The sequence below is a fragment of the Drosophila santomea genome, chromosome X (assembly GCF_016746245.2).
Source record: "Drosophila santomea strain STO CAGO 1482 chromosome X, Prin_Dsan_1.1, whole genome shotgun sequence".
NCBI lineage: Eukaryota > Metazoa > Arthropoda > Insecta > Diptera > Drosophilidae > Drosophila > Drosophila santomea.
In genome coordinates, this window is record NC_053021.2 from 14,785,355 (window position 1) to 14,798,409 (window position 13,055).

A 13,055-nucleotide genomic window follows, 5' to 3' on the forward strand; every position below is an offset into this window, starting at 1 on the left:
GGAGAAGTGGGTAAAGAGGGGGGAGCAGAACGACCTTGTCGCCGCCGCGGGCCACAAATCAAACAGCCACCCCGCTTTTCCTTCATCCACAAAGTTCGCAGCTTGCGAGGAAATCAAGTGACGCACTTTGCGAGGAGTTTTCCAGATGGGTGGCTGTGGTGGCATGTGGTTCGTGGTACCGAAACATGGGCATCTCCATCCAGCTGCCTAGACGCCAAAAAAAGAGGAGAAGAACAGCAAACGACTTCATTGAGCTGCAACAATAGGAAATTGGACGAGTTATTGCTTTCGAGAATGAACTGAAAGCTGGAGGCTGCATACTGGATACTGGATACTTCATATTAACGAGATTGTCTCAGCGAATATCAATTCAAAGTTAGTATAATATTTAAATCGTTAACCTGACCAGCTGCAGATATTGCTTACTTAACGTAGATATTGAAATTCAGCACAGTCAGCTCGTAAAATTAGTAAATAAAGAAATTACTAGAAGAGGAAAATATGCACACATAAAAGTGCCACAAACATTGTTAGCACACTGAAAATTTGGCCAAAAGCATAAATACACTTGGCTCGAGCGTAATGTGCAAAACGTTTAACGATGACAAAGGCGCAGGGGGGAAATCTGCATAACAATGTGAATTAATTTCAGGCACACGACCATCTCCACTTGGGAGATCCACTTGGGAGATCCAATTTTTGGGGGTCAGCAAACAGGCTGACATGCAAATCTCGGCCAATTGTGTGTCAAAGATTGATTGACATGGCCGTGGAGTGGAGGCTTACAAATTCAGCACAAGTGGCTAATCAAAAACGCTTCGCATAATGGTAATTTTTACGACGGCATGGGGTTCACTTTAGATTTATGGTCTTGTGGATCCAGGGACAGCACGTAATTGCCTTTGGTATTTCGTAACTTTCAGTTTAAAACATTTACTTACTTTGCTGCCTAGAAAGATGGTACATAACTTAATTCCATGGCTGGCATTTAATTTTGTCCATTCAGCTGAAAGTTAATAATATTTCGTGGAAAACAGTCTTCTCAGATTTTCTCTGCACTTTTCAATTTGCTCGTTGGCGCTTTTTCGTCGTTATCTTTGATTTGTCCACTGAGGGACATTTAAATGGAATTCCATTCCATTCCAGCATATCCACACACGTCAGCAATTGTTGTTGTTATTGTTGTTGTGTGCCCACAGACGCCGGAAGCCATCAACGCCCCCAACTCTTGGCAGCATCTTCGTTTTTGTTGCAAGGACACAGACACACACACACATACAAAAACAGGACGCACAGCTATTGCGCACTTGCAATTCCTTTCTCCGTTTCCACTGCCAGTGCCACTGCCATTTCCTCACTTTTCCTTTTTCCCTCGGCAGACGCATCAAATTTTCAGCGCAGCACTCGCTTTTCCGACTTTTCCCGCTTTTCCTGCTACTCCCACATGAGCGATCACTTTAATTGCTGCAGCTTTATTCAGCTGCCGGTGGTCGTAAACGTAAATAGGAATTTTAGATGCTCCAAAAAAGTGACGAATGCAGAATACTTGTGCTTTGTTGCAGATAGATATTGTATCTTTTCCTGCCAAACATTTCTGCAATTTCATTTAAAAGCTAAATGGAAAACTTCTCCCCCATTATTCAGAGTGCATGGCTGGTTCTTTTTGGGGGCTGCAGCTTAGCTAATCGCTGTCATCAAGATGGCGAATGTAGTTCAGATTTAGCACAGTGGTTGCCCCACTAATAGTGGACCAAGTGCTGTGATGGATGGCCTCCCTCCACCTTCCATGAGTGATGGCCCAGAAGGACGCCAACTAGCTGCCCTGCAAGTGCAAGTAAATAGGAAACTTGATTGCCAAAACACGAGCGTTCGCTTTTAGCCAGCCAATTTCCTGCGTGGCATGCAACATAATGGATGCCCCAATTGATTAATCGCCGCTGCATTGCTGCATTTGGCTCGAAAGCCACTAGTTAATCACTTGCGTTACTTTGCGTAGATCCTTTACGTAGATCCTAATTCTTCTAATTATGTAGGTTGTGTCTGCGACTGGACATCGCCCACTTCGCCAGCACAATGTGTGTGCTTTCTCACCACTTCGAGCTGTTTTGTTTGCACAGCGAGAAAACATGAGCTCATGGCAGCCCCAAGTTATGTGTATAGTTGAAGCCATACCATTTTTTCGCCCTGTGCATCCGTGCTGTGGTGACAAATGCAATAAAGAGCAAAAGCGAGAAGTTCTTCTTGACGAGGGTTGCGAAGTGTGGGGGCCTACTGTAGCCAGTTTGATTAATGACGACGATTGCCGCCACTGATGGCCGAGAGGGGGGATTTCCGAGAGAGTGGAGAGGGATTCCTTTGACAGTGACCCCCGTGCGGACACTTTCATGGTCATGCCACTTTATTATCGCCAGGGAAACTTGGCTGGCTGGCTGCCCAGGCGGCCATAAAGCATCTTCGCAGAGTCATTTTAAATCGGAGAAAACAATGCCACAGGCGCCGGGAATCAATCAGGAAAGGGGGCGGAATATGGGGGCGGATAAGGAGGCGTAACCCGAGTGCAGCCAGACCGACCCACTGTCATCAATGTTTACGACTGGCCATAATGACGGAGCACAGCGAAAAGGAGGAGATTGCCATGGCATAATCAAAAGGACACGCAGCCTCATCAAGTTCTTCGCATGTCGCATTTTCGGGGGGCATCCCATTGTTCCCTTTTTTCGAACGCCATTGTTGTTGCGAACAATGCGTGAAAATAAAATGCCCGATAATGAGTGCGTTACCGAGCCGAAAGCGAGTGGCGCCCGCTGACCCAAGATTTGCCATTCATTTCCATGTGCTGACAGCAAATTGTCCAGAAACTCAGAAAGGCAACAAGCCGTTGAAGCCATAAAACGGTCAGCAAACAGCAGAACCCCAAAAACCCCCCCTATAAACACTCATAAAGATGGGCAAGAAAATATCAACTAAGAGCCCAAGAAAGGAAAGGCTTACGCTGCAGATGCTGGCAAGGCACATCAAATTGTGGGAAATGTGCCAGATGACAGCGCGAATTGTTTTCAGCACAATTAAATGGATCCCAGCCAATTTGGAATATTTACATTTTTTGGCGGGCAATTTTCAAATATACTGGTGGAGCTGCCAGACTGCGCGTTACTCCTTATGCTAACTAGTCTAGGATGTTAAGTTTACAGACATGTAAATAACACAAATATGCAGTTTAACAGTTTTCTATCGATAACACAATTTCAAGCTTGTGCTTAACACGCCACCTGTGATAATGTAAACGTACTATCAAGCAGTTCATATATGTAAATTTGTAAAATTTAAAATTAAAATTGAGATGATTGATGTTTAAAATCTATATTTTTTTCTCACACTCCAATTCTTTGGCAATGCCTTCCGCACATTTTCTAAAGAACCAAAAATGTGACATTTACAAAACGATTTGCGGTTTTTAGAGTAAGAAACGTAGAGGATGGCGATAGATGTTTTGGGTAAATGCGTGGGTGCACATGGACTTGGTCCTGCCCCCGGGGACTACATGAAGTCATCCGACTCGTTGCCGGCATCGTAGTTGGTGCGCATGTTCTCCGACTTCTGGAGGGACGCATAGCTGCGTAGCTCCGCCTCCAGCTCCCGCTGCTTGGCGGCCTCCTTCTCCTGCTCGCGGCGCTCGCGCTGCAGCTTCTTTTGATCCTGACGCTCGGCGGCATCCCGCGCCTCGCGCAGTCCCCGAAAATCGGGGTGCTCCTCCTCCGTCTTGGTTCTGTTCAGTCGATTGACAATCTCATTGATGCGCTTCTCCAGGCGGATGCGACGCACCGCCTTCTCGTTGTGGTACGCCACCTGGCCGGGTTCCATGTCCGGCGTCTTTTTCAGGTTCTCCCACATGGTGTACACCACCTCCAGGTTGTTCACCTTGTTGCCCTGAATGCTGTTCGCCTTGCACAGCTGTGCGGCGTCCACCAGCACATCGGTGGGTATGTCATCAATTGTCTGGCCCTTCCGGAGCCGCAGGTACACGTGGGCCGAGGACAGATCGTGGACATGGAACCACACGTCCTCCGGCCATCCCCATCTGATCAACTCTTCATTTTCGTGTTTGTCGCGACCCATGTAGAGCATCGCCGGCGGCTGGATCACATTGCTCTTGAAGTAGAACACCATTGCGCCAGATTCCAGAGCACGAACTGCAAATAAAAGGGTTCAACTGGCTGACACCTTCACCTTTTCCTCTTAATTTCAGCAAGAGCTGTTTGTTTTACCTGATTACTGGGAGCAAAATATGATTTGTTAAAAAGCTTGATTCAAGTCCATCTCTAGTTCAGTGTGACCAGAGCACGCCATGCCCGAAATTGCAAATGCAAATAAACACAGTGGAATTCGCTTAGTAGAGATTTCTGCATAACTGAATATATATTGTACATTCTTCGTATTTAAATTGGATTTATCAGCTCTATTTTCTTAAATAATCAGTTATTGAAAATTCTTGTTTTTATACTAAATTATTATTATTAAACATAGGAGGTTAGCCTTAAAGAGAGAGCACTGTAGTTGATGTTCTTCTTCTTCCACAAAGCCACAAGCTGTTAGTACTCCGCACAATAAACCTTTTGAATTGCATTTTGTTAACGAGCGGCAAAATGTCCCTAACCCTTACCCGGGAATCCGCTCGAGAACTCTGTCGCACTTGCCTGGTCCAATTGGACAAGGAACCCATCAAGACGGAGCTCCAATCAGAGGAGATTCCAATCAGCCAGGAGCTGCAGCAGCTGCTCAACATAAATCTATCGCAGGATGTGGAGAACCACGACGTGGACCAGCAGTGGCTGCCCAATGAACTGTGCCTGGAATGCCGGAGCGCGGTCCAGAATTTCGAGAGGTTTCGCCGAAAAGCCGAGGAGTGCAGGAAGCAGCTGCTGGAAATGCTGAAGAAAGAGCCACAGGAACCCACTTTTGAAGTGGTCTACGACGGCAGGGAGGATGACCAAGAGTCGCTACATAGTCTGGAACCACCTGAACCCGCACCCGACCCGGATCCCATCGATGAGCCGGCTATAAAGAGGGATAAATCCAGCCGAAAGTCCTTCAGAGGATCAAGAAACACTCTGAAGTGTTCCCTGTGCCGGCACAGCTTTGCCCACCAGATCACCCTAGCAGCGCACATCCGCAAGGTCCACGAGGGCAGCAAACGGCCCTTCCAATGCGATCAGTGCGAGAAGGCCTACAGTTTCATGGGCGGTCTGTATACCCATATTCGAGAGGTGCACGCGCCTAAGGAGCGGCGCCATCCTTGCGACCAACCAGGATGCGAGAGGATCTACACCAGCCGCATAGCCATGCAGAAGCACAAAAGGCTGAAGCACTGTCCGCGTGAACGCGATGCGTTGAAGAAATTCATCTGCGAGCAGTGCGGCGCCAGCTTTAACCAGTCGGCGAATCTTAAGTACCACCTTAAGACGAAGCATCCCACGGAGGACGAGGTGGCCGCCAGGGAGGGCGGCGCCGGCGAGCGCCATTTCTGCGACATTTGTCAAAAGGAGTTCCATTCACGATACACCCTCAAGTACCACACTCTGCAGCAGCACGAGGTGCAGGAAGAGCTGCCCCACGAATGCCAGGTCTGTGGCCGCCGGATGGCCAAGAAGTTCATGCTGCTGCAGCACATGCTGATGCACTCGAGCGACAAGTTGCCTTGCGAGCACTGCGGCAGAAGATTTGCCCGGCGATTCGAACTCGAAGCCCACGTGAGAGCGGTCCATTTGAAGCTGAAACCCTTTCCCTGTCGCCACTGTCCGGAGAGCTTTGCGTCGAGGAAAACCCTGCGGCACCATGAGTACATACACACGGGAGAGAAGCCCTACGTTTGCAACACCTGCGGACAGGCCTTCCGGCAACAAACGTGTCTTAAAAACCACCGAAAGGTGCACGAGAAATAGTCTTAGGTAGCCTTAGTTGAAACGTTTCTTAAATAGACTGATTAAGTGGAAACATGGTGTCTTTTAAAGTTTCTGGAACAAATGGCGCTCATCATAGGACATGAATGTGCTATAACCAACAACCCCTTACTCAACAAACAGCAGAGATTGACTTAAATAGCTTTAGTGGCCAGTAACTTGTCAAGTACACGGTTTTAGGCAGATTCCGGTGGCTTTGCGGTGGGATCCACCTGTGTGCTGTGCTGCTCCCGTTCGATGTAGGTGGGCAAGTCCTCCAGTGGCTTATAGTAGAGGTGTACAGCCTGCGATCCGGCCATCATGGATGCCAGGGCGCAGCCCAGGAACTTAATGTACTGGCCCCAGGAAACTCCGGCGGGCATTTTGTTCACTGAGTGCTGTGCGTGGCTTGCGCCTGCAGATGCTGCTGCTCTTCTACGTAGTTCTTCGCCTGGCGGCGCTTAAAAGTGCGGTCTGCAAGGAAAATATTCCGTATAAGTAAGTAAAAGTGAAGTAACGCGCTTAACGCGTTGCATTCTCACAGAAATTGGTCTCGCCCACTGTCCAATTGATCATAGAGAACTCCAGGCCGGCGCCCAGAAAGAAGAAGAGCGGCAGGAAGCGGTAGACACCGAAGCGCTTCTTTCCTGGCCAACTGTCCAGCAGACGACGCACAGATCCGCTGTACGGACTCATGTGTTTTCAGCCGGCGATTATATAACTCCGTGTTTGTTTCGCCAATTTGAAGGCGAAATTCAAAGGTGTCGTGTTTGCGTATTGCCTCGTCACATGTGTGCGTTAGTTCTGTAAATAGTTTGATTCAGAATGTTTATATTTGTTACTTTGTTTATTTATTATTTGTCAAAAGTAAAGGGAAACTTCACTTGCCACACGTTCAATTTCCATTTGTTCCGTTTCGCAGCAATCAGCTGTTCAATTAGAGATGTGCGAGTGAGTTAGTGATGAGTTTGCGTGAGAGTAATTACTACAATACAGCAGCAGTGAAGTAATTCCTAATTAACTGTGTCATATGATTTTTAAGCATAAGTTAACTGTATATATATCATTATTCATTTATTTTAGTCTTACTTACTTTCAATTTAATTAAATGATTTAACAGCTTAACAGGCAGCGCCTCGTGAGCGTCGTAGTTTAAAACCTTCACGCTGCCATCGCTAATTATTCATCCCTGAAAAAAACAGAGCTTAAATAGTAAACAATTTAGGCCGAATTATGATACACAGTCTGTTTATAGTGAACAGCGGCGGGTAAGCTAAACGCATAAATGCCATGTATTAACGATGTAATACCCATATGTATCCGCACTTTAGCGAGGTCTTCCTGGAAAAGCATTGGCGCTCGGTTGTCTCGAGATCTGTGTGCGAATACTTCCTTGACGCCCAGCGCGCTGCTCCATATGTAAGTCGCCCCTGCCACGTATGGGCTGTATACTAACCATATCTTTCCGTTGCAGGATGTGCCGCCGGTGATAGCCACGCCCCACTACTACCTGATCACGGTGCAAAGGGACACGGTGTCCTTGGTGGCCGCCTGCAAGCAGGAGGTGCCGCCACTCTTTGTCATCGAGTTCCTACATCGCGTCGTGGACACCTTCCAGGACTATTTCGGCGACTGCTCCGAGTCCGTGATCAAAGACAACTATGTGGTCGTTTACGAGCTGCTGGACGAGATGCTCGATAATGGCTTCCCGCTGGCCACCGAGAGCAACATCCTCAAGGAGCTGATTAAGCCGCCCAATATCCTGCGCACCATTGCCAACACGGTGACGGGCAAGAGCAAGTATGTGTAATGATCCCTTTGTCTTTGCCTTTTATTTATCTTAATTGTGTCTTTTCCACAGTGTAAGCACCACCTTGCCGTCGGGTCAGCTGTCGGCTGTTCGCTGGCGCAGAGCCGGCGTGAGGTACACCAACAACGAGGCGTACTTCGATGTCATCGAGGAGGTGGACGCCATCATTGATAAATCGGGATCCACGGTCTTTGCTGAGATCCAGGGGCACGTAAGTCTAACTTAAGTCCACAAAAAAGCACTTGACTGCATCTGCTATATTCTCTAACAGATCGACTGCTGCATCAAGTTATCCGGCATGCCAGATCTGACGTTATCTTTCATGAATCCTCGCCTCTTCGACGACGTTTCCTTCCATCCTTGCGTGCGCTACAAGCGCTGGGAGGCGGAGCGCCTGCTCTCCTTTATCCCGCCCGACGGCAACTTCCGTCTCATGTCGTATCACATTAGCTCCCAATCCGTGGTGGCCATACCCATCTACATTCGCCACAACTTCTCGATCAAAACGGGCGAGCAGGGACGTCTGGACCTGACGATTGGCCCAAGGAACACCCTGGGTCGCACCGTGGACAAGGTGAAGCTGGAGCTGACCATGCCGCGGTGTGTGCTCAATTGTCTATTGACGCCGAATCAGGGAAAGTACACCTTCGATTCGGTGACCAAGACGCTGTCCTGGGATGTGGGACGGATCGATGTATCCAAGCTGCCAAATATTAGGGGATCGGTAAGAATATATATTGAGATCTATCCTTTGACAAGAGTCGTGTATCTTAAATCATACATTTATATTTGTATCCCATTAATTATATACTGTCCTTGCACCCCCAGGTTTCCATTACGCCCGGGACGACCAACATCGATGCCAATCCATCCGTGAATGTCCAGTTCCAGATCTCGCAGCTGGCCGTCTCTGGGCTAAAGGTAAATCGCCTGGACATGTACGGCGAGAAGTACAAGCCATTCAAGGGCGTCAAATACCTGACCAAGGCGGGCAAGTTTCAGGTGCGGATGTAGACGAAATCATAATCCAGATTCCAATTCCAGCTTTAATTAAGTGCTAACGTTAAGTGTATTCCGCTGTATTTTGTCATTCGATGTTTGAGCCCTCGCCTCTCTCCCACTCTATCTCAATTATGTATCTATATCTACCCATAAAAGTTAAACTTCAAGTGTAGTCGCCGTGTCGTTGTTCTTGGACGGCGTCGCCATATTCGAAGAGTTAAGAATGCGAGAATCGATTGGGAATGGAGTCGCAAGTCTTCGAGTGGCGTGGCATGGCAAGGCAATGGCTTCTTTGACTCCACTGCACTCCAAGTCACTCCACTCGAGCGCAGTGCGCCTGGCAACAGCCAACAGCCAGCGAGGAAACCAATAAATTCAAATGAAAATGCAAAACTTGATTTTGCAGCCAGGCCAACGCATTTAGCATACGAATTGTATGTATACATCTTGTTTATAAATGTGTGTGTGAACAATGTGAAACAGTAGACACTCGCTAACGTACATTTCTAGGCAATTTAAAAGTTATAACATTTACTCGAAAAACTTATTGAGTTTCAATTCTTAAAATCCCTATTAATTATTTAATGCATTTAACAAGCACTCGAGGTTTCACTGTGTTGGCTCGTTATCTCCTTATACAAGCTTAGCTGCATTTTCGCCTCTGGCCGAGACCGGTAACCGGTTTGCCCTGCCACGCCCCCGATGCCTTGGACCGCACCCCCTTAACCCATTACAGCCACAAGCAGCAACAGCTTCTAGGCTTTTGGGCGCGGCGTGCAACGGTAGCCAACAAGCGCCACTGAAAAGGCGACGTCGACCATGGCTAGACATGTTATACACACACACACACACACACACACATAGGGAGCCAGCTCTTGAACGGGCCCAAAATGTTTGGGGCTTGGAGCCCGAAACGGGTCGAGAAAATAACTCAGATTTCTCGAGTCCAGTTCGCGGCGAGTCATTTTTCAAGCGTGGGAAACAATCGTTAAAAGCCAAGCAAGTTCCTTAAGAACGGAATAAAAGGAGGAAAGTGGGAATAGGGGAAAGGGGCAGCACAGTTCGCCACACAGCATGCACCAAAATCCAGGGGGGCCAGCAGCTCTATCCCTCATTTACAGCGGGCGACACGAGTTCGTTGCCTCAGTCTTTCGTTTGGCCCTCCTAGGGCTTCCCTATCGCTATCTCTGTCTTCCTCGCCTCGGAATGAAAATCCGCTGGCATTTAGCCGCCGTAATTGATAGCGCATTTCATACGGCTCGATTGTAAATGTTTCCCATCCCATTTGCATTTTCCAACGCCGGCGGCGAACAATTTAAAATCAAGAATTTAAGGGCAGCGTCAGGGAGTCGAACCCATAAATACCCAGTTATATGCAAAATGCAATAGATTCTGTGCTAAAAATAATAAAATCTCATACTTTAGTAACGTATGTATGTAAGTTTATTACGTTTAAAAATAAAAGGCACCTATTTTTCATTTATAAATGCATACTATTTAAATGTTCAACTGAAACTTAAGTAGAACAAATCAGCGAGGGTATCATAAGTAGCACTTAAGATTCCGCGTTGAAAATGTTAATTGCGCTCGGAATTGTTGCAGTTCATGAACAGATTTAAGGCATCTGAATGTGATTTCTAATCGTCCGCTTGAGGTGTCGATGAAGCCTCATAAGTTTTCCATTTAATCGAGAATGCACGTGATGTCGTGCCCCCACATTCCAGTTCAATTCGATACGAAGTCCTGAGCACTCAAAATGCATTAGATGTTTTTTAGCTTCTGTTTGGTGGACGTGTTTGCTCCAGTGATGTTTAACCATTAGCGTCTTGCTAAGTGGTTTCTAAATGGCTGCAAGTGCAGAACTGCATTTGATCTACTTTCAAATGGAGGAGCTGTTTGTACAGCTCGAGGCTTAATTTTTAAGTAAATTTGACAATGCTCTTTCATGCTTTACCTTTTAAGTAGTGTGTTTGTATATCGTGAGTTTGCAATAAAATGTTGTGTACTCGCACTTGCATTTACATAAATCGCAGACCGATTTCTCTTTTGGACAACTATTTAATGAGACTTTCATGGAATATACATAAGTTTACGAATATTTTTTTCATTAATATTATGCTGTAGTTCTATGCACAAGTTATGCACAATGCAAGCTATACTTTCTATGTGCACTACGAAACCTCGAATAGTTCACTAAGACTAATGGGGCCTTTGGCCCCAAACAAATTCGAGTGAAAGACAAACAACAAGCATTTGTCATTAGCGCAACAAGGTTGCACCCCAACTTGCCCCCCACAAAATAGTCAGTGGAGATGGGGGAAAGGGGGTTACTGTAGCAGTTCGTGCAATTGCATTCGCCGTTCGATAATAATTTATGCAACTTGTCGCCGGTGCACTAAGCAAATGTTTAAACTCTGCTTGTTCGCAGTGTTTGCCTTGCTTTGTGCTTTTCGCCTTTGTTTGTTTGTTTGTCTGCTTTGATTGCTGTTTGCCCAACTTTGCGAAAGGTGTTGAATTGGCCGTGCCAATTGAATCGTCCCACATGGTTTCAAAACTATGGGTAATATCTATAAACCGGAGCACAAACCACCGCCCCCACCCCACAGATTGTCTAATAAGCATTCGCCTGTCTGGCCGGCTAATTAGAAACGCTGATTGTCTCCGCCAGAAAATGCGGGGCAAGTGGCTGGAAAATGGGTGGAAAATGGGTGGAAAATGGGGGGTAAATGGGGGGGTTAATGGTAAACAGATCCAGCGAATGATGCTCACTCCAATGGGCATTAGAACATGGTAGTTTACTTGAAACATCAGTATCAGTAGTTTACTTGAAACAGATTTATTCATAAATGGCATTAAATGCATGTCCTATACTTTTATTTTAAATTCAAATTGTTGAAATTCGGGTAAAGAAATGGGTTTTATGTGAAAAGCCGAGCATAGCCAATGTATCCGAGGGCATTCGCGACATGAAGACGCCTCCACAAACTAGAATTTCTGTGTCAGTGCGATGAGGCTCATTAAAAACGATTGAAACTTCCGCCATTCGATGGCCCTACTAGAACTGAATCCAGACACTGAACAGAAACAGCAACAGCACCAGAACCATTATCCATATCACAATCACAATCACCACATGAATCGGAAACACATATGCCACAAAGTGTGCTTATGGAACGCAGTGTGAGTATTTTTGAGTGGAGTGCAGATTTAATCACTTCTCTGGCTTTGCAGATAAACAAAAGAACAAATGACTAACATTTCGATCCCCTGTCCGTCCACACACAATCCTCAATTTGCGATAAACAAAATATACGAAGTACGAATCAGAGAACTGCAAGAGTGGCATTTTTTGCCACCCTGATCACACTCAACAATTTTGAGTGCGGGTGCCACTCACACCGGTTTTCGTGGGTACATACAAACACCCGCTCAAAATATTCGGGTGTCTGCAAACACCCTGGTGCCTGCGCACCCGAATCAATGCGGCACCCTACGTCGCGGGTACCGATCACACTCGCCACTCATAACGAAGGGTAGAGAAGGCAAACATGCAGAAAAAGGCAAGTGCCTTTTTCTCGGAAACACCCGGGTGTCTGGCAAAACACCCGGGTGTTTTGGTAAACACCCGGGTGTTTTGGTGAACACCCGGGTGTCTGGTAGACATTCGAGTGCCTGTGGTAGGTAAAATACGAAAAAGAAAAGTACAGTGAGTACTGAAAAACGAAATATATTACGCCCAAAATCTGTAGATGTATGCATTCTTTTTACAGAAATTTCACCAACACGAAATAGACATTTCTTTTTTATATCTTATATTACTTGCTTTGTTAAAATTTTTAATATTTAATTCCCATATTTAATTTTGTATGTATAATTTTTCTTTTTAAAGTGATAAAAAAAAGCAATAGAAATAGAATTGTCTTAATTAAGTACAAATATTATTTAATAATATATATAATATATTATAATATATATATTATATTATTTAATAATACATAAGTTTGTTTTCTGTTAAGACATTAGATACATCAAAACGCAAAAACATGTGCACGACCTTTTCTTTGGGTATTTCCATTCACCCTACATTTTTTGGACCGTGTCTCGCTTCCACCCATACAATTTTTATGCATACAGAAAAGTACCTGCGGCCGATTCTTGCTTGCGCGTCACCCACCCTAAACTTCTTTGCACAGCAGACACCCGGGTGTTTTTGTGCAAGTACAAAAAACACCCTGGTGGCAAAACACCCGGGTGTTTGTCATTGCTAAATTTAGGGTGTCTCCAAACACCCGGGTGCGGAGACTCCC

General features: G+C 46.1%; 5 protein-coding genes across 6 annotated transcripts; 2 read left to right on the forward strand and 3 right to left on the reverse strand.

Moving 5' to 3' along the window:
• Positions 1-3,344: 3,344 nt before the first annotated feature.
• LOC120456967 (coiled-coil domain-containing protein 25) lies at positions 3,345-4,345 on the reverse strand. 2 transcript variants are annotated; one of them, XM_039644113.1, is made up of 2 exons: positions 4,266-4,345; positions 3,345-4,190 (listed from the first exon to the last, which is right to left on the reverse strand). In XM_039644113.1, the coding sequence occupies exon 2, from the start codon at positions 4,165-4,167 to the stop codon at positions 3,538-3,540; it is 630 nt and encodes a 209-aa protein (XP_039500047.1). In that variant the 5' UTR covers positions 4,168-4,190; positions 4,266-4,345; the 3' UTR covers positions 3,345-3,537. The 2 variants fall into 2 exon arrangements, with proteins under 2 accessions (XP_039500047.1, XP_039500048.1); XM_039644114.1 differs by having other exon boundaries at positions 3,345-4,210; positions 4,266-4,303.
• A 229-nt stretch (positions 4,346-4,574) lies between these two features.
• Positions 4,575-5,991, forward strand: LOC120456733 (gastrula zinc finger protein XlCGF26.1). The gene has a single exon (XM_039643720.1). It carries the CDS (start codon positions 4,644-4,646, stop codon positions 5,937-5,939), a length of 1,296 nt encoding a protein of 431 aa, XP_039499654.1. The 5' UTR covers positions 4,575-4,643; the 3' UTR covers positions 5,940-5,991.
• A 95-nt stretch (positions 5,992-6,086) lies between these two features.
• Positions 6,087-6,319, reverse strand: LOC120456735 (protein brawnin). The gene has a single exon (XM_039643724.2). The coding sequence runs from the start codon at positions 6,317-6,319 to the stop codon at positions 6,134-6,136; it is 186 nt and encodes a 61-aa protein (XP_039499658.1). The 3' UTR covers positions 6,087-6,133.
• LOC120456734 (small integral membrane protein 4) lies at positions 6,269-6,943 on the reverse strand. Its single transcript, XM_039643721.1, has 3 exons — positions 6,825-6,943; positions 6,479-6,740; positions 6,269-6,410 (listed from the first exon to the last, which is right to left on the reverse strand). The coding sequence occupies exons 2-3, from the start codon at positions 6,630-6,632 to the stop codon at positions 6,325-6,327; spliced, it is 240 nt and encodes a 79-aa protein (XP_039499655.1). The 5' UTR covers positions 6,633-6,740; positions 6,825-6,943; the 3' UTR covers positions 6,269-6,324.
• Positions 6,944-7,099: 156 nt separating this feature from the next.
• LOC120456511 (AP-3 complex subunit mu-2) lies at positions 7,100-8,920 on the forward strand. Its single transcript, XM_039643377.1, has 6 exons — positions 7,100-7,204; positions 7,268-7,355; positions 7,411-7,736; positions 7,798-7,957; positions 8,018-8,470; positions 8,575-8,920. The coding sequence occupies exons 1-6, from the start codon at positions 7,170-7,172 to the stop codon at positions 8,758-8,760; spliced, it is 1,248 nt and encodes a 415-aa protein (XP_039499311.1). The 5' UTR covers positions 7,100-7,169; the 3' UTR covers positions 8,761-8,920.
• Positions 8,921-13,055: the final 4,135 nt, after the last annotated feature.